At 37.9% G+C, this 19,355-nt stretch overlaps 1 protein-coding gene across 7 annotated transcripts in view; it reads left to right on the top strand.

The window, feature by feature from the left end:
• Positions 1 to 19,355, top strand: part of ITPR2 (inositol 1,4,5-trisphosphate receptor type 2) — a 485,861-nt gene that overhangs the window by 400,576 nt on the left and 65,930 nt on the right. For 6 of the 7 annotated variants that reach the window (XM_053226056.1, XM_027035788.2, XM_027035787.2 and 3 more), the window contains 3 exons: positions 3,955 to 4,119; positions 7,550 to 7,745; positions 12,414 to 12,506. In XM_053226056.1, coding sequence (XP_053082031.1) covers positions 3,955 to 4,119; positions 7,550 to 7,745; positions 12,414 to 12,506 — 454 coding nt within the window. Of the gene's footprint in view, positions 1 to 3,954; positions 4,120 to 7,549; positions 7,746 to 8,497; positions 8,601 to 12,413; positions 12,507 to 19,355 lie in introns of those variants that run through there. The other variant, XR_003413010.2, reaches the window with a different exon arrangement.

The raw sequence follows: 19,355 nt of genomic DNA, 5'->3' as shown, positions 1-19,355 counted from the left end.
GAGACAGGTGGAGTTTAGCAGAGCTGTCTATTAGCAATAAGCCACAGTGTTCAAATTTAGTAGTGTCATGCCCTCAGTTACTTACCTGCAGATAGTTTCCTGGTAGGGCTCATGTTACTGCTATAATGTTGAGCCCACCATATGTTCATTTAACATATACAAATTCAATTATATATTCTGAGTCAAAGCATTCTCTCTCTGTCTCTCTCTCTTTCTCTCTCTCTCTCTCTCTCTCTCTCTCACACACACACACACACACAGCCTGTGTTTCATATAATATGGTCACTAAATGCTCATAACTAATTCTGATATTCAGTTGTAGTAGTAGAAAACTGCTTTAGTTGCTGGAGGAAGGACTAGCATGTGTTGAATTTATTAAAAGACAGTATAGTTTACACCACCCTTGTTTATGATACTGTTTTGTCAGCAATTTAAAAGATTTCCAGGGTGATATTGACTACCTGAAAATTTTCCTATGCTTTGACCATACAACCGTATCCTGTATAAGATGTAACACTACTGAAATGGAGATTTTTTGTAACACCATTGAAATGGAGAGTTTTGAATCAAATCGCATCAGTTTTAGTAAGGATGATGGTTGATGAAAATATAGTAATGTAGTTAATATGTAGTTCAATAAATTCAATTTTACTTTTCAATACATACTAGATGGCCTTTTTCAGCGGGGTGGGGGGACGCTATAGTTTATTCCTGAAAATTGGTTATTGTTTTCCCCTAGGCACAACGTAAGATGGGGATAGAATTCCTGATCAGGGATGTAGAACCAAATAAGACAAAAAGGATAACATAAAGGCAGCTATAAATTTCTGTAATCACATAGAACAGTAAAATTTAAAGGACATCCCATAGAATTCTAGACCGTCGAGGCACCTTAAGGATTATTCACTTCCAGGCATTTCATTTTAGAAATGAGTATACAGAATCCGACAGAGACCAGGAAGATTTACTAAAGCAACTGGTGGCAGAGCCAAGAATGGAGCCCAGATGGTCCAACTTCTAGTCCAGTGTCTTTGTATTCTGCTGCACTGTTAAAAGTCCTGCAAAGACATATCAGTGAATTATGAAGCATATATGAAAACAGTACTGTACTATATAATTAATTTACCCAATTAAAATTAATGAACTTGATTCACTCTACATTAATTAACAAATGGACATTAATTTTGTTTTTGATTTTAGAAAACCTATTGGCAAATCATTTTTCAAAAGGCCACACAGAAAGCTTACATTGATGCTGTTTCCCTACCCGACTGCCTGCTTTTCCCTCACCATCACCCGAGTCACCTCATCCTCAACAAAATGTACAGTGAAAGGCAATTTTGAAGAATAGATGGAAAATGTTAAAAATATGTGGGACAGTTGTGGTCATTTAGATTAGTATGCTGATTCAAGAGTCTTCTCAGCACCAATTCAGAAGGGGCTGGTCTTTTAACCACCTTGTCAAGTTCCCACTCCCTCTATTTATCATTGCCCACACGGACCCTTGCCTCAGAAACGAAGATTGCCTAGGTAATGGTATTGACAAATGAAGGACTAGTTAGACAACATCAAGCGAGTCATGGCATGAAAACGGAGAATAAGTTTTGTAATTTCTTTGTTACTATAAATATTCCCAACTTTCATGGAAATGCTCTATAAAAACAATGTATACATTTCAGGGTCACGGTGCAGGAGAAAACAGAGTTCAACTTCTTTCCTACCCATATCACTTATTCTCATACTTATTTCTCCTTGGTATGAACAAAGGACAATTTCCTTCCTTCTGATCTCCACAGAAATAGATGGATGTCACTGCCAATATCAACTCCACTCTAGTTTGAGACGTAGCCAAGAGAACAGGGACATATCCATCAACACCACGCTCTAGATCAAAGTTCAAGGAAAATAAAAATCAACCTGTAAACAAAGAAGGCAAACCTTTATTTTTCATGCAAAAGTAGCAGTGGCTTTTTTAGGCAGAAATAAGGCTTTTGCATTATTTGAGAACTGAAGTGTATCGCTTTGAGAACTTGAATTCAATGTATTGTTTTTCCTCAGTGTATAGATTTATAAATAGTTTTCCTGCATCATTTTTTAATGATCCAGTTTAGGGAAGTAAAGATCAGGAAACAACACGTGAACAATTTGTCTTGAACATATCCACCCTTCTGAAAAGTCATAATTCCAGGTTTTAACTTTATTTTTTACAGAACTTATTATTTCTTTTTTGTATTGATAAACTATAGTGGGTGAATCAAGGCAAATAATTTGAACTTAAATAGCCATTCAAAACAATTTAAAGAGTAAAACATTGAATATTACTTCACCTAGACATTCTGTATTTCACCATCTTCATGGTTGTTTATTGTCAAATAGCACACTTATCTGAACACCTTGTATATATTTCCTGTATATATTTGTATATATTTCCTGAGTTTTTTAAATGATGACTTTTTATAATATTAAACTTACTCTTGGATAATAATCATAAAGACATCCATTATACTGTAACAATGCTTAATAATAAAGATCCGATGATGAAATACTAAAATAATGAAGTACAACTTTCTGCTTGACATTATTCAAGTTCTCAAAAAGACGATGGAAGAACTGATAATACTGATTATTGAAAAGATAGTTAAGTAGCATGGTGAAATTTTAGGGAAGGTTGAACTTCTATGCTATTGATTCAATTTGACTGTTAACACATTTCTCATTTTGTCTGTATTGATTTGGACTTCAGAAAGTTGAAGGAAAAGGTTTTTCCCATCTCTTAAATTTCACTTCTGCCTCAAAGTGTTACGCTCCTTCTTGTTATCTAAAATCATTCCATAAGGCAATTTTTTAAATATATAATATAGCTAAAGTCAACAATGTTGCAAAAAAGCAACGTGTTTTCCCTAACTTAAGTTTGGACTAGAAAGACAAATATGGTGCCATCAGATAACTTGAAGAACTCAGGAAACAATTTGGAAGAACAGAAATTTGAAATCTATAATTCTTTCCATGACGACTAAGAGGCAGAATTGGCTCTTTAGTTTATAAATAAAGCAGTGACTCCAGAACCAAATATATGACACTAAGTTTACGATAACTGTGTTCTTTGGAAGTCACCGCACAGATCACTGTTATTGCCAAAGAATCTCAGTGTAAATTTCTATATTCCAAAGTTACACCACAAAAGACAATTTTAAATAGTTTAAACACAAATACATAGCACCAAGCATAATAAACACTCCAAAATATCTAATGAATAGTTACTTCACATGGAGCTTAGAAAATATATGCATAAATTATATTTATTTTAATCTAACTGCATAAGTATATTTATATTTTCATGTATTTAAATTAAATTCAAGAATCACCTTTAATGGCTTAATTTTTAAAAATAATATTCAGTAGAGAAAGTCTAGGCTAAAAAAATCAAGGATAGATCTTTTCTGGATATTTTCAGAGAAGATACTTTTCTGTTACATACCCAATATAATAAAAATATTACATATATTATTTTTAATATGGAAAATATGATGAGTAGTATTTAAAGCATCATTGTACTAAATGTTTCAAATGCATTATGAATTGTTTAATACTCTGAAGAGGTCTATGCGGTGGGAGTTCCTTTACTCCAATTCTTCCGAAGAAACAGTCCAGGCCTGCAGCTGCATGGCCAGGGTGCGACAGGGGTGAGACAGCCAGGGTTTAAATTCAGGTCTGCCTCGATTGTCCAGCTGGGGCTCTTCATCATTCTCATTTTCCCTGGAACTGCAGACAATACAACTTTTGTGTGTATTACGTTTACATGCAGATTTGTAAGCAGTGCTGAAAAATCACCAAATAAAAAAATGAGAAAAGAAAACCACAGAACTCGTGAATAATAGGTTTTGCCAATGACTGCTATTTTTATGAGTTTCCAGATAAATAAGACGGTAAAATCGAATCTTTTCCTCCCTGTAGCTTTGTAATAAAATAGTGTTTCTGGTGAGTTTTGTGGGAAATCGTGGCACTTTCACCCGAGGCTACCGAGCGGTCATCCTGGATATGGCCTTTCTCTACCACGTGGCGTATGTCCTGGTTTGCATGCTGGGCCTCTTTGTCCATGAATTCTTCTACAGCTTCCTGGTGAGTACTTCTCCGTGTGGACAATCAATGCTGAAAAAATACACAATGCTGCCTCTTCCTTTGATTTTTTTTTTTTTTTTAAAGCAGGGCCTGACATTTAGGACAAATTATGTTATTTTTAGAACTTCCTAGGAAAAGTGTGAATTATTATTATTTTTAATCTTTTCCTCTGAGAAACCACATAGGTGGTGGAATTCTTTATTTCCTCTCTGAGAAGTCACTAACGACCCCACCTCTTGACCCAGGCTTCATATAGCAGCTAGCTGCTTTTGGTTTCGGCCAAATCCTTACTTCGCTTTACATTTAGAGAGTCTCGAACAGAGTGTAGGGGGAAGGTATGGGGATATATTTTCATAGTACTGGAATCATTGCATTTTGTTTACAACAACAAATATTATTGTGACTTTAGAATGGCGTATACATAAAATGAGGGAGAAACTGCCAACCTAGTAAAAAAAACATAATGAGTTGTTTCAAGTCTTCATTTCAGATTTAATGTGTCATTGTTGCTAAGCTTATCTCCATGTATCTAACTCATTAAATGGATTTGCAGATTTCTTCTAGAGGTCTGTTTTTTGTTTTTCACGTTATCCATTTTACTTCCTATATATAGACTGTTTGATAGCCATAAACTAGGAGAGGAGACAGTATAAATATGTGATAATATTTTGAAACCTAAAACACTACCAGGTTAACATCACGATGTCATGGGAGAAATTTATTTATATCTCCCACCCATGGCTGGCATGCAGTGGAGAGCACTAGCCAGTAAAATAATTCCTGAAACCTAAGGTAAACATCTAAAAACATTAGGATGGCCCTGTTTGCTTGGGTCATGAGGAAAAAATCCATTGCCTACTGTTTTCCTGTTTTCTAGCAAACCCATGTAGGAAGACTGAAAAGAGGCACATTTTCTATTGACTCTCAAAGAGCCCCAGTGATACAAAACTATCTTCTAGGTAGTTAAGTTAGATTATTCAACAGTCAAAAGTAGATTTTTTTTTCTGTTCCAGGGATCCAAATGAATTCCCTTTCTGCTCTAATTTTCCGTAAAGAATCCACTTTTTAAAACATGCCTGTGATATATAAAGTCTTATTATACTCAGCACTTTTACCGGACTGTGATATATAACAAACATTCTGTAATGTTTTTGTGCTTCAACCCTTCTCGTCTATAAAATCGATAGGGAGAGGATGATAGACTCGTACTATCAAGATTCATTAAAGAGATAATATAAAAAAACATGTGAAATGATGTATGTAAATCTTTATGTTTTCCAAGAAAAGGCATTTGACAAAATGAAGGTGTATTTGAATTATTATATTAGCTATTGATAGTAATGTTACTTTTAATTTACGTTACTTAACCTTATTTTCCAATTGTATTTTCTTCTTGTCTTTTATCTTTCAAATCTTACAATACTGATGCTAATTTGTTTTCACTGGGTTGTTTGTGAAACCGATATTATCCATTTTTAAAAGTTTGTTTATTTATTTATTATTTATTTATTTAGAGAACGAGAGTGAGAGCAAGAGAGAGGCAGAGAGAGAGGGAGAGAGAGAGAATCCCATGTGGGGCTCTATCTCACAAACTATGAGATCATGACCTGGGCACAATCGAGAGTCAGACACTTAACTGACTAGGCCACCCAGGCGCCCCAAGGATATTGTCCATTTTGATGTTTAGAGTACTAGGAGGAAATTATAATGGACGTGATGCCAAAATGGCATTTAAGTATTTTTTAAAATATGTATTGTATTTTAAAAAAATACATGAATATGTATTCCTAGTTACATCCACAAATACCAATACTTTATCCAAAATAATAAAAGCCATTTTCCTTTCAGATATAAATAGAAAGAACCATCAACCTGCCCAATGTCAATACCTTTTTTGCCTTCCCAAGATTCCGATTCCATGGGAATGGAATGGGGCCCAGAAATAAGCATTTTTAGTAAGCATCCCATGGGCTTCTGGAAGTGATAAACTTTTAGAAACCATTCAGAAGTGACCTAGAGTCCATTGCCAGACCTTTTCTTTAAGCCACTATTGAGTTAAAGTAAAGGAATATCTCCTTTATGTCAATGACATGCTTAAGTAAGTTAAGTCAGAGTGTCGATAATTTGGAAGTTAAATTTGCATTAGTTAATTTTGTCTGTACTGAGGAACATTGACTTTATTTCTGGAAGTTTCTGCTCCCTCCAGAAGATAAGCAGATAGCAAAATATTTAAACACTTTTTTTTATGTATGATCATGATAAAATATCAACTTCCTAAGGTGAACAAATAAGGTAATATCTTTATGGCAATTATTTGCAAGACTAGAATTAAATTGGAAAGTAAGTATATAACCCTCAGTACTCAACAAAACAGAGTATAAACAAGGCCCTGGTGTTTCCGAAGGGATTTGTGACACTGGTAATGGATCATTTCAACCAGTTCAGAAATTCTAATCAGTGCCCTCAGAGAGCAGGAGACAAACCTTAATTATTCCAACTTCCAAAATAGTATTCATCTCCAAACAGATATTTATGCCTTTTTAAGTGAATGTTAATTTATTGCTTTTAACCCGCTTTTGATAATATAACATGTACTTGCTAATGTATAATTTCAACTTAATAATAGAGCAATAAATAAAATTGCTCTTGGTGTGGACTCCAGACAGCAAACACACACCTAGGTTCTTGACCAGTGCATAGATTCTCTACTACTAAACACAAAATGGATAATAACCCATTAGAGGAAGTGGAAATTTAACAAATTGTATATTATAGTTTTGCTTATACTTCTGTTTCCAAATGTACACACTAAAATAATAGGTTTTGTCTTTGTTATGTCCCTGTAGCCAGGAAACGCATTTCCCTTCCTCAAATATTTTTAAATTTCCTATCTTTTCTATGGCAGCAGCCTCATCAAATTGTTCTGGTAGTTTCTCCTCTAATCCTTCGATTAAACAATACATTTAATGAATCTGTCAATTATTCATCACTTAGGCAAATGTAATTCGGCATTCTCACCTTAGCCATTTTACGTATTCCAGAAGCAACTGCAGAACATCAGTAAGACTAAAAATAAGGAATAAGTAACTAAGTTGGTTAAGTATAGTATTATAATTTTTCTAAATTCAAATGTGACACTATGCTATTTCTGTATCTTACAAAATTAAAGTTATGTTGGTTATGAAACCAACACACATTATATGCACATTATATGCCGTGTTAGAGTTATCTTTATTGAAAAACAGTTTATTAATACATTCCAACTGTAGAAGAAACATATATTTTGGTGCACCTTTAAGCACCACTTAGATTGTTATTTTTTCGCAGACAAACTAAAATGGCTTGCATTTGTATCCATAATTACCTTTACGTTTATTCAGCTTTTGCTCCATTGCATTTTTTTTTTTCTTGTTTTGTTTTATGTTTGTAGCTGTTTGATTTGGTGTACAGAGAAGAGACCCTGCTCAATGTCATAAAGAGTGTCACACGGAATGGCCGCTCCATTATTCTAACTGCAGTCCTGGCTCTCATCCTTGTCTACCTGTTTTCCATTATCGGGTTCCTTTTTCTGAAGGATGACTTCACAATGGAAGTGGATAGGCTGAAAAACAGAACTCCCGTTACAGGTATTGCTATGACCCCCAAATGAGCTTCCTCTCGTGGCAGACATGACTTGTGCACAGCTTAAGAGCATTACAGATAAACACTAATGGAGGAAATGTTTCCTTGAAAACATGTTCTTGTTCACTGAGAGCTCATGAATGTCCAATACTCCTCAGCAGTTTTTTAGCCGTCAATGTGTATAGAGAAATCCTGATACAAGAAACATCATCTGGGCTCAGTTTCAGTGAGAAAGTTTCAACAATGCTAACTATTTTCCAGAAGACAGTCAACAACTTCAGTGTAGGAGGATGGCTTTGGAATCTTTCCTTCCTTTTTTTTCCTGTCTCCCCTCAAGAACAACATCTAGTATCATTCACAACCATTATTCCACATATGTTTGCTCACAGTACATCATATTATACTTAAATAATTGAAAATGATAAATGTTTTGATTTGGAAACCATCAGGAAGTAAGAAATTTGGTATTGAAAAAATGCTCAACATGCTGTCGTTAAGGAGCTCAATTCATCAGTACGTGGCTATCAATTTCTGTACAATATTTATTTCTGTTTTCTGACTGGTTAGACATCATCCACTTAGACTTACTGTGATTCTTGTGGTGATAGGGCTTATTCTTTCCATCTTACTTTGAATTTTTATTTATCATGCTTTCTAATGGTTTCTTTTTTCCCCCTTTCCTACCTTTTGTTGTTTGGGTTAAATTTCTTTGTTACTCTTTTTCCTCCTCTCCTGCTTTGCTGGATACAAATCATAGTTCTGCACTTTGCTGTTTGTTTCTCTGGGTGATTCTGCTGCCTATGAGTTGTAGAGAATGGAAACCACAAAATGACTCTCCCCTCAAGCCATTAAATTTAAAGGTATGACATAATTAGTGGTGACTTATAAACAATATTCTTTCTTGCCTTTAACAAACATTTCTTGATTACTAAATTGATGACAGATGGTAGTTTCTTTCTTAGAATATGGGATAATTAGGTGATGTTTAGATCTGTTATTAAGTCTGAGTGATCAAAGCACAGAATAGAAATGTCATATACATAGATTGAAAATTATTAAACTGGAGACTGAATTTCATACCTAGGTATTCATCTTTATTCAGAGGAACGTGAAATATTTTGTTACTGTCTTTCCTGTTCTCCCATAAATGTTACTTGTTCCAGAATTTTACAGGCATATATATTTAAAGAAAGAGCTCATATTTGTAAGTAGCCTCCCAAACTCCCCCAAAACTATCTGTGAATCATAAACAAAAATCTTCGGGTTTTAATTATTTCTTATTTACCAGGCATGATCACAATGAGTTACTCAGTACAGGGACAGTCTGAAGCTGAAGCAATCACAATCCCTGAATCCAAATGTATACAATAGTTATTGTTTTCTGACTCTAGTCATAAATATTTTTGTGTTATTGAAAAGGATGTTAGTGACATTATGAACATATCTTCCTTAGAAATATAAAAAGGGGCGCCTCGGTGGCTCAGTTGGTTAAGTGTCTGACTTCAGCTCAGGTCATGATCTCGCGGTTCATGGGTTCAAGCCCCGGGTTAGTCTCTGTGCTGACAGCTCAGAGCCTGGAGCCTGCTTCACATTCTGTGTGTCTCCCTCTCTCTCTGCCCCTCCCCCACTCATGCTCTGTCTTTCAGAAATGAATAAAAGTTAAAATTTTTTTTTTATTTTTTTATTTTTATTTTTCTAATTTTTAATGTTTATTATTTTTGAGAGAGATACAGAGCATGAATGGGGGGGGGGGGGCAGAGAGAGAGGGAGACACAGAATCCAAATCACGCTCCAGGCTCTGAGCTGTCAGCACAGAGTCCTACGTGGGGCTTGGACTCACAAACCGTGAGATCATGACCTGAGCCAAAGTTGGATCCTAACTGACTGAACCACCAAGGTGCCCCAGAAAATAAAAATTTTTTTTAAAGAAATATAAAAATATCTTTCCTTTCTTCTTACAAAATAGGCAGCATTAGACCTAAAATGTCAAGATCTTTATTAAAAAATGTGCATATTTAGGGGCGCCTGGGTGGCTCAGTCAGTTGGGTGTCCGACTTCGGCTCAGGTCATGATCTCACTGTCTGTGAGGTCGAACCCTGCGTCGGGCTCTGTGCTGTCGAGGCCTGGAGCCTGCTTCGGATTCTGTGTCTCCCTCTCTCTCTGCCCCTCCCCCACTCATGCTCTGTCTCTATCAAAAAGTGAATGAAAGTTAAAAAAAATTTTTTTAAATGTGCATATTTACATGAAAAACTGTTAAATAAGAGAAAGCATTTGTAAATACTATGAAAATCTAGTATACGAGAAGTTAAACTCTTGACTCTTCATAGATTGAGAATGTTTGTTGCATAAGGCTGAGAGTGAATATGATATTGTGCCCTGAGGAAAGTGCCTTTATTTTCATAATATTTTTAATTATTTAATTTGTAACACACCATCTGTCTGTTGATAAATAGCATCAAGTTTGTTTTTTCAAGTACCAAACACTATTTGCTCCCAAAGTTGAGTGAAAGCTTATTGAGGATAACCAGACTAGGTAGCAAGTGAAATCTGGAGGGCAGACATGTGCAGTTGTTCAGGGGGTAGGAAATAGTCATGGGAAAGCCCGGAGGTGGGAACAAGGAGGGAAGGTTGGGAGTTCTAGAGCTTGCGGCAGAGCATTGCAGACACATAGGAGAGTGGAGGATGGATAATTTGCAAATGGCATCGGGAATTTAGGAAAACGCAGATTCTACCTCTGAGACACAGGGCCCCGCGCTCCACAGAGGAAGCAGCTGCCACTTGACGGGGTTGAGGGGGGCCCATGTCTTAGAAAAGCCCAAGGAGTTGGAGAGAAGGATCTGTTGACAAGCAGAGATTACAGTGTGTCTCACGTGTTCTTTCTTCCCCTTTCTCAGTGCTGCCCTCTGGCTTCCCACCCTCATTTCCTCTCACCCAGGAGACTAGGAACCTCTTAGTGGCTTTCCCACCTGCAGCCCCTTCTTCCCGCCCAATTCATTCATTGTAACCTCCGATTGATTCGGTGTCTCATTGATTCAAAAACTGCTGGGATCTGCACTGGCTGTGAGATGCTTGGTTTAAAACAATAGCCTGGATGCTCAGGTCACTCTGCTCCCATGTCTGTGCCCTCACTGGCCTCTGTGCCTTTTGTCATACAAACTGCACCAGGAATCCCGCCCACCCCCCCCATCTTTCTATGTGTGAATCCCATGTCTTTAGATTGATCCTTCTCCAAAACGCTTTCTGTTTGTCTGTTTGTTTGTTTGTTCCTAGAATTCACGTCTCTCTCATAATGCACTCCATTACGTTAACTGTACTTTACTTCCTCCACTCAAGTGTAATCCTGTCTTTGCCTCTCGGTATTCCCGAATTATCAGGTCTCTGAGGCCTCGACTCTGGGCCCTCAGAGCCTGGCATGGAGCCAATAAATATTAAGTAAGAGAATGGCCACCAGGACACATTCAGAAACCCCATCTCTCTCCTTCTCTGACCACCAGAAACCCTCTCCAGCACCAGATGGTGCACCTGCCCTTTCCCCGGAGCTTGCCCCAGTCAAGGGGCAAGGAAAGGTGGAGGTGAATGTGTGACCTCCCTTCCCTGAGTGGACTCTGTCTTTCTCAGCTCCAAGGCTTGGGTTGCAGGCAATCCCACGCCTGGTCCGTCCCCCAATCATGTGTCCTAACTTCATCTCCTGTTTGTCACTTCTGCCCTCATCTCATCAGAGAACCAGGATAACTTGGTGTGATGTTGCTCTGATATGCACTTGAGTATTTCTTCAACCCTTTGTATATACAAATGAACTTACTCCTGCCCCTCCCTCTCACGGACTTTGATGACTGTTTGAAAAATCGGTTTGAAGAGAGGGAGGGAGGCAAACCACAAGAGACTCTTAAATACAGAGAACAAACTGAGGGTTATGGGGGGTGGGGGAGAGGAGAAAGTGGGTGATGGGCATTGAGGCAGGCACCTGTTGGGATGAGCACTGGGTGTTGTATGGAAACCAATTTGACAATAAATTATATTAATTTTTTTTTAAAAAGAAAAATTGGTTTGAGAAGTATGAACCTCTTTACTTTGTATTTGTCACTAATAACAAAAAAATTTTCTTATAAAGCTTCTCTCTCGCACAGATAGGAAGTTTACCATTTTCTGTTCCATTCTGGCTGGGGAGATAGGCCAAGCAGATGGATCCTTGGGAACTAAGGGAGAAAAGAAAGATTCCCCCCACCCCCGACTGTACTGTTAGAACTGCCATGACCTGAAAGTCTCTACCTGCTATAGGGACTGACCAGTGGCTTAGAATCCGGGAAACCAACTGCTTTGGGGGAAATGTGTTCTGTCATTCCAAGTCTGAATCCTGAATGCATTTGGCCATGGAAACATTGTTGTACATGGTGGTTCAGGTCTGCATTATTATTAATACTTTATCTTTGCCACTTCAAAAAGGTATAAAAGGCTTTTAGTGGGTTGGCTTGTGAACTTACTCCCTATTTATAAAATGCCTTCAATACACAAAACTGTGTTCAGAGTTCCAAACCAAGTTCCTAAAAGACTTTAGGATCACAGCTAAGTTGAGGTAGTAGTGATTTTTATTTATACGCCTTTGTAACTATATGTTCATTTCTTGTCATTTGCGTATTTGTCTCTATACCATATTCTAATTTGTGTGTTCTCAGGGAGTAATGAAGTTCCTACTATGACTTTAACTTCAATGATGGGAACATGTGAAAAGGACAACTGCTCACCCACAATACCAGCTTCGAATACAGGTCTGTAAAAAGGACCCCAGAACAGTACAAACCTGATACTTTGTAGTTATGTTTATTACTGCTAAGGGAGTTGCTCTAAGAATTTCGTGGTGGGTTGAAATAGAATCATGGAGGGTAAAAGAACCAAAAAGTTTCAAACTAGAGAAAGGATTCCCATATCTGTCATTTTGTATCCCCACCCCATTCCTTATATTATTCCTATTCTTGAGAATTTATCAGATTTACCTTGTGGTACCTGCTGCTAAAAATACTATTACCAAATTGCAAACCCATACCACACTTGACACCCTTTTAAATATATAGCCTTTAACAGAGAATCTGGAAACACACAGGCTTAGAACTCAAAAGACTGGGTATAATCCTGGACTTCCCACTTTCTAGCTCTCTGTCTTAGATATGTTATGCAAATTTCCTGGACTTTGTTCACATGGTTTGCCCAGAGTGGGAAGGGGTGAGGGACCAGACAGACAGAGAGAATATGATACTTTCCTTGCTTCCAAAGGAGCAAATGGGAACCATGCTCATAAAAAGAATTTTTGAAACTCTAAATTGTTCTCAATGGTTTGGAAACTATGGCATATGTGAAATTTAATGAACTGTAGAAGGAATTAGTGATCTCTTTCCAGAAGCAGCAGTGATTTAGGGAGTATATATCTTTAAATATTTGAAGAGTTTTATATATAAAAAAGGAGTGGATCCAGTCTGTATTACATCTATGAAGGGCAACAGTGGACTCAGGGGAGATGATGGAAGGAAGAGTTAAGCACAGTGTGAGGACAGAGTCCCCCTTTTCCATCTGGGAGCACACTGTTTTTCCGATCATAATGATAGGGGCTTCTTTCCTAAATTGCCTTTTTCCTTGAGATGTTGGATTGTTGCATGAGGAAAAATGGATATGCCCTTTGGCGAATGAAACGTTTCAACCTTTATGACCTAAGGGAAGAAATAAACACACGTACATTCCATCCTAATGTCTCAGTGGTCGAAGGAACTGTGAGCAACTGCCTCCCAGGCTTCTTTCCTCCCCTAAGTCCTGGCTACTGGGCTAAGGCTTGCAAACAACAAACCAGCTCATTCCACGCTTGTGCAGCTTTACTGTGCTCTGCAATTTCTAAAATCCTGGTACATGCATCCTCCAGTCTAAACATTTCCAATTTCTTCAGCCTTCCCTACATATTACAGCAGTGACTTTTGATGTAACACTCCAAGGCAAGAAGCTGAGTGGTGTTATCTTATTCTGGATAGTGGAATTGGGAATCACACCGTACCCTTGACCCAGATTTGGTTGACTCTTGGCTAACATGCCATTCTTCACTGGTTCAGCTGTTAAGCCATAAATGCCTATCCTGTACTCATGTAATTGGGAGTTTGGAATTTCAAGCATAAAACGGTGCATTTATTTTTACTTGTTTCTGCCACCCATAATCCAAGGCCATCTCAGTTTGTCCTGGAAATAGACAAGGAGTTGTTTTGCCTGGTTGAACTCTAGGTTTCCAGCACCTTCTAGTTCTAACCTGTCACAGGGCTCATGATATCTTTATGGATCCTGATTCTGTTAAGCAATATGTTCATTCTCTCTTATGTCATCCTCAAGTTGATAAGCTTTAGAACAGGGATTGGCAAACTATGGCCCGCGGGGAAATCTGATTTGCCACCTGTTTTTGTACAGTCCTTGGGCTAGGACCAGTTGTAACATTTTTAAAAAGTATTTTCTTTAAAGAAAAAGATGCAATGGAGGCTTTATGTCACCCACAAAGCCTATAACATTTCCCATCTGCCTCTTTGAAAAACAAAATTGCCCACCTCTGCAAAGGAAGATTTTCATTAAAAGTGCTAGAAATGTTACATAGGACAGTGCTAAGCTCAAAATCTTTAGCATGCTACTAGAAACATGCTTTCAGACTGACATAGTCATGTTCTGTGCAATTCTTCAGCCACAGAGAACTCCCTCTTAAATAAACTATCAGTGAGCCCATGTTTCTCTATCTTTAAAAGAAAAATCATGAGACTCCTCAGAGTCTCCTTGCCAAATCCCAGACACATGTCTGTCACATCCCCAATTTGAGGTTAGTGTGAACCCATGCTGGTTTCTCTTGACGCCTCCTTCTTCCCACACCATCCTTTCAATGATCCATTTTGGTATGTTATCTTGGGGATCAGCATCAGGCTTATTTGTCAGCAGTTTGCTGAATCTATCACAATCTCAAATTCAGGTCTATAAATGCTCCTCTCTTCTTATTATTCATGATTTAAAAAGAAATATCATAGGGGCGCCTGGGTGGCTCAGTGGGTTGAGCGTCCGACTTCGGCTCAGGTCATGATCTCGCGGTCCGTGGGTTCGAGCCCCGCATCGGGCTCTGTGCTGACAGCTCAGAGCCTGGAGCCTGTTTCAGATTCTGTGTCTCCCTCTCTCTGACCCTCCCCCGTTCATGCTCTGTCTCTCTCTGTCCCAAAAATAAACAAACGTTAAAAAAAATTAAAAATAAATAAATAAAAAATAAATAAAAAGAAATATCATAGCTATTTTAAAAACTTGGGCATAGTTTAAGTAGCTGTGTAAAACTAAATAGCTCTTAGGTTCTTTACCCCATCTTGAACTTCAATCTATTGTCACTAGAACTTGTTATCTTCTTTTCAATACAGCCTTCTTTCTCCTTAACAGTGTGAAAAGTAATAGGTTAAAAAATTTACTTTCTTTTTAACACAAATATTCTAACAACAGTGTCCCAAATATATAGTGACTCAATTCCTGCCTTGCTCTTCTGTCTCTGAATATTACCTTAAAATTATTTCCTTTATGTTAAAGCAAATATACGTTAACTATAGTTTGATTTTAAGAAAAGAGTATTACTTTGCCAGTGAACCAAACACAAAGCCAGCATTCTTCCTGCCAGAGACTACAAAGATGGCAGACCCAGGGGCCCAGCACAGTGGCTGAGCTGGTGATGCTCATCCCCAGCATGGGAGCCAGAAGCTCCTAAGACTCGGGGAAATAGCTGCCAGAGGCTCTTGTCCTGGAGTCAGATCTTCCCGCTCTTATGTGCTGTGAGCGTGTCCCAGGACGTGGCTGCCCAGCTCTGTACAATCTTACAAATTGTAGGCTTTATACAATTGTCATTGATAACCAACCAGGCATTCTATTGTAATTGTTTTATGTGCTGTTACTGATTGTGAGATTTTGATCTTAACATTTTAGAAAAAGTGAATATTTTTGTAAAACCAGAAATTCATTAAGCCAATTCAGTACACATGATGATGATATTATTAATTATATAATTAACAATTATATATTTATACATAATTATTAATAATTAATAAAACCTTAATAATTAATTATTATAATTATAAAACCTTATTCATTCCTTCATATAGCAATACTTGTTGAGCCTGTACTACTGGCCAGCCACCATGTTAGGTGTTCAAGACATAGTATTGAATAGACAAACGTGATCCTAGTCCTTACGGAACTTATAAAACACTGAGGGGGGGAGGCCTAAAAAGTCATAAAATATGGTGAGTCCTACAAGCGGTGCTATGATAGATAATCACAAGAGAGTTTGGCTGTAGGTAGAGCAAACAGAAAGGCCTTTCTGAGGAGGGATTATTTAAATTGAGACTTGGAGCATGAAAAGGAGCCAATCACACCAAGAGGTAGTGCAAGTACATTCTAGGCACAGGGAACAGCATGGGTGAGGGCCCTGAGGCATGTCAAGGGTGTAGATAGATGCTCTTAATTATCCTCACATTATACGTAAAAAACACTGAAGGACACAAACTTTAAGTAAGGTCACAATAGCTCGTAGACTAAGCTAGATCTCCAGTTCCAGGGCCTGTCCTCCAGTCTTCTAAGTTTTATTGTCTTCTAGTTAAAGGATTAACTGGGAGGAATGCTAGGGACGTCTGATGAATAGAGGCCAGGGATTCTGCTAAACATCCTACAATGCATAGGACAGCCCCCCTCAGCAAAGAACTATCCAGCCCAAAATATGAATGGTGTTGAGGTTGAGAAACTCTGTTCCATCACAAAGTCAATTTGGATATTGATTTACAACTCTGAATACAAACTCATAAAAGGCTTCTCATAAAAACCTCTACAACCTGTGACTCACCTCATATATTACCCAAAGAAGAGAACTTCCCTTTTCTGGATAGACAGATGGGGACAATTCTTCCTGGCTTATTACGCCAGAAGCAAAGTCTCCATTTATTTAGCCTCCACCTGCACTGGCAGCAGGGAAAGGCAGGTATGATTTTGCAGGGAAGCTCCCAGAGAATAGAGATGAGGACAGCAGAGGAATGTCAGCCCCAGAGGGTGACAGGAACACTGTTGGGAGCCAGAGCTGATGGCAATCATTCCTAAATCAGTCTTTAAAACTGCAGGAATGCCTGTATTAATGCGTCTACCCTTTCCCCTGTGCCCGTTTTGCGTTTGGCACGATTAAGTGATAAAATTCATTGGGTTGAAAAGTCCACAGATTTGATCCTCTAGCCCTTGGCCACATGTATTTACTGCAGAAGTGAATAAAAGCCAGAACCTCGTGTTTGCTGTGCACCATGTGCCACCGAGATTTAAAAATAACTTTTCTATGTCTACGATCAGAATTAAATTTTAATTTGCAAACCCTAGTGTGCATTTGTGACGGCCTTGGTTTGTTACCTTGTGGACAGCAGGTCCGTGTTACAAAAGGCCCAGACACATACACAGTAGCAGAATAACAAGCCTTGTGATGACTGGGAAGCCCAGCGGCCGGTCCCCGAGGAAGCTCCAGCAGATGCCGGTAGGGTCATTGTCCCAGGAGCCGCACGTTCGCACGGTAACTGGCAACCAACTGTGGTCGGAAAAAAAAATAAAAAGAACTTTTATTTCATTTGCTGGAGACCTACCTGAATTCTTAGACAAATATAATCACCAAATAAACACCAGAAAAATTTAATAACTGATTTTCTAGAAAGGTTAGGGCTTTTTTAGGCATTTACAAAACACAGTTACAATTATTTTCCAAGGAAAGGTCATTTGAATATACAGAAAAGGGAGGAAGTTCACAGACTTCTCACACTAATGAGTAATTCAAATGTAATATGTTTTGGTATTTTACTTTAATGAAAGAGACTGAGGAATAGCAGAAACCAATCAGCCTTAGTGCCAGTCTACGTCTTGGCTTCCCACTGGGGGCCCCGCGTTTTAAGTCTCTTTCTAGTTAAAATTTTTAAAAAAGAATTTCCATAATGAAGCAATTGTAGTTAAAGTTTAAAACTAACAAACAAGAAATTTTCAATTGCACTCAGGCTTTCAGATATATATCTTAGTGATAATCTGTTGTTTCTAAAAAATCATTAAAAATGGATAATTTAATTATTAAAACAGAAAAAAATAGTCTTATTAACAGCTCTTAATTCAAGCATGCCCAATATTTGAAAAAATTTATAGACTAACACCTCGAATCGCAGCCAATCGAATATATTTTTATTCATTTCTTCATATAAAATACTTGAATTTCTTTTATGAATTAAGAAAAACCACTTTATTTTACTCATACTCAACTGAAAAGGAGGATAATTTAACCCCATATTGTTCAAGTATAAAGTTTGTTATATTAAAACTATAACTTTGTATAAGATTTTGTAGCTCTCTATCACCAATAATGAAATTATGATACCTACATTTGTTGCCCCCCATGTGCCAAGTGATGTTCTCAGTTTCTTACAGGTATATATTTAGCTTTTTTAAGTGTGTCCACATGACCCATCTATTTCCATGAATTCTTTACTTTTGCCTGTACACAAGCATGTGTTGTCACTTCTTTTTTTTCCATAAAGCCTATTTATTTATTTATCTATCTATCTATCTCTCTATGTATCTATCTATTTATTTAGAACAAGGGAGGGGCAGAAGGAGAGGGAGAGAGAATCTCAAGCAGGCTCTGCACTGGCAGCACAGAGCTCAACATGGGGCTCAAACTTGTGAGATCATGACCTGAGCCAAAATCAAGAGTTGAATGCTCAACTGGCTGAGCTACCCAGGTGCCCCTGTGCTGTTGCTTCTTTTATAACTGCCTGTTTTCATCATTACCGCCTCGCCACCATTAGCTAGATTATTGTTCTTGCATTTGAAATCTCCTTGCTACCATCTGTTTGAACCTTCCTCTGCTCTCTGTTATCCCCACAAACTAATCCATCTCCTTCCTTTCAGGACCAAAGTTTCCTATAAAACAATTGACCTACCCTCTCTCCTTGATTTCTGCATCAACCATCTTCTGTTTCACTGTCTACCATCTTCCTGTTGTTTCCTGATGACCTAAATGTTCAATCCAGCGACCTTTTCTTGCTTCTCATTGCCTTTGACTCTTCTGTAATTTTTACACTTTTTTGTGCCTTCTCCATCTTTAAATTATTTTCTTCCTGAATTTAAGGTCACATTACTCTCCCAGCTGTCTTGTGCTCTGTAGCTTTTAAAAATGTTTTCCGGGGTGCCTGAGTGGCTTGGTCAGTTAAGCATCCGACTTCAACTTAGGTCATGATCTCACAATTCCTGGGTTTGAGCCCCATGTCAGGCTCTATGCTGACAGCTCAGAGCCTGGAGCCTGCTTCGGATTCTGTGTCTCCCTCTTTCTCTGCCCCTCTCCTGCTTGTGCTCTGTGTCTCTCTCTCAAAAATAAACAAACATTTAACAAATTTAAAAATGTTTGCTCATCTTCTCATTCTACACACACAGAAATCATCTGAAATTCTTTCTTTGTCTTCATCATAACACCTTACATCCAGCTCCCCCTTCTCAGTTGTCAATTTCTGTGGTTTAATGGGACCATCCATTCCCACGTAAGCTCTGGCTGGAAGCTTCAGTAGGATGTG

Source organism: Acinonyx jubatus, chromosome B4 (genome assembly GCF_027475565.1).
Source record: "Acinonyx jubatus isolate Ajub_Pintada_27869175 chromosome B4, VMU_Ajub_asm_v1.0, whole genome shotgun sequence".
NCBI lineage: Eukaryota > Metazoa > Chordata > Mammalia > Carnivora > Felidae > Acinonyx > Acinonyx jubatus.
The sequence above is the reverse complement of the archived record's forward strand: the minus strand, read 5'-3'. Positions and strand labels throughout refer to the sequence as shown.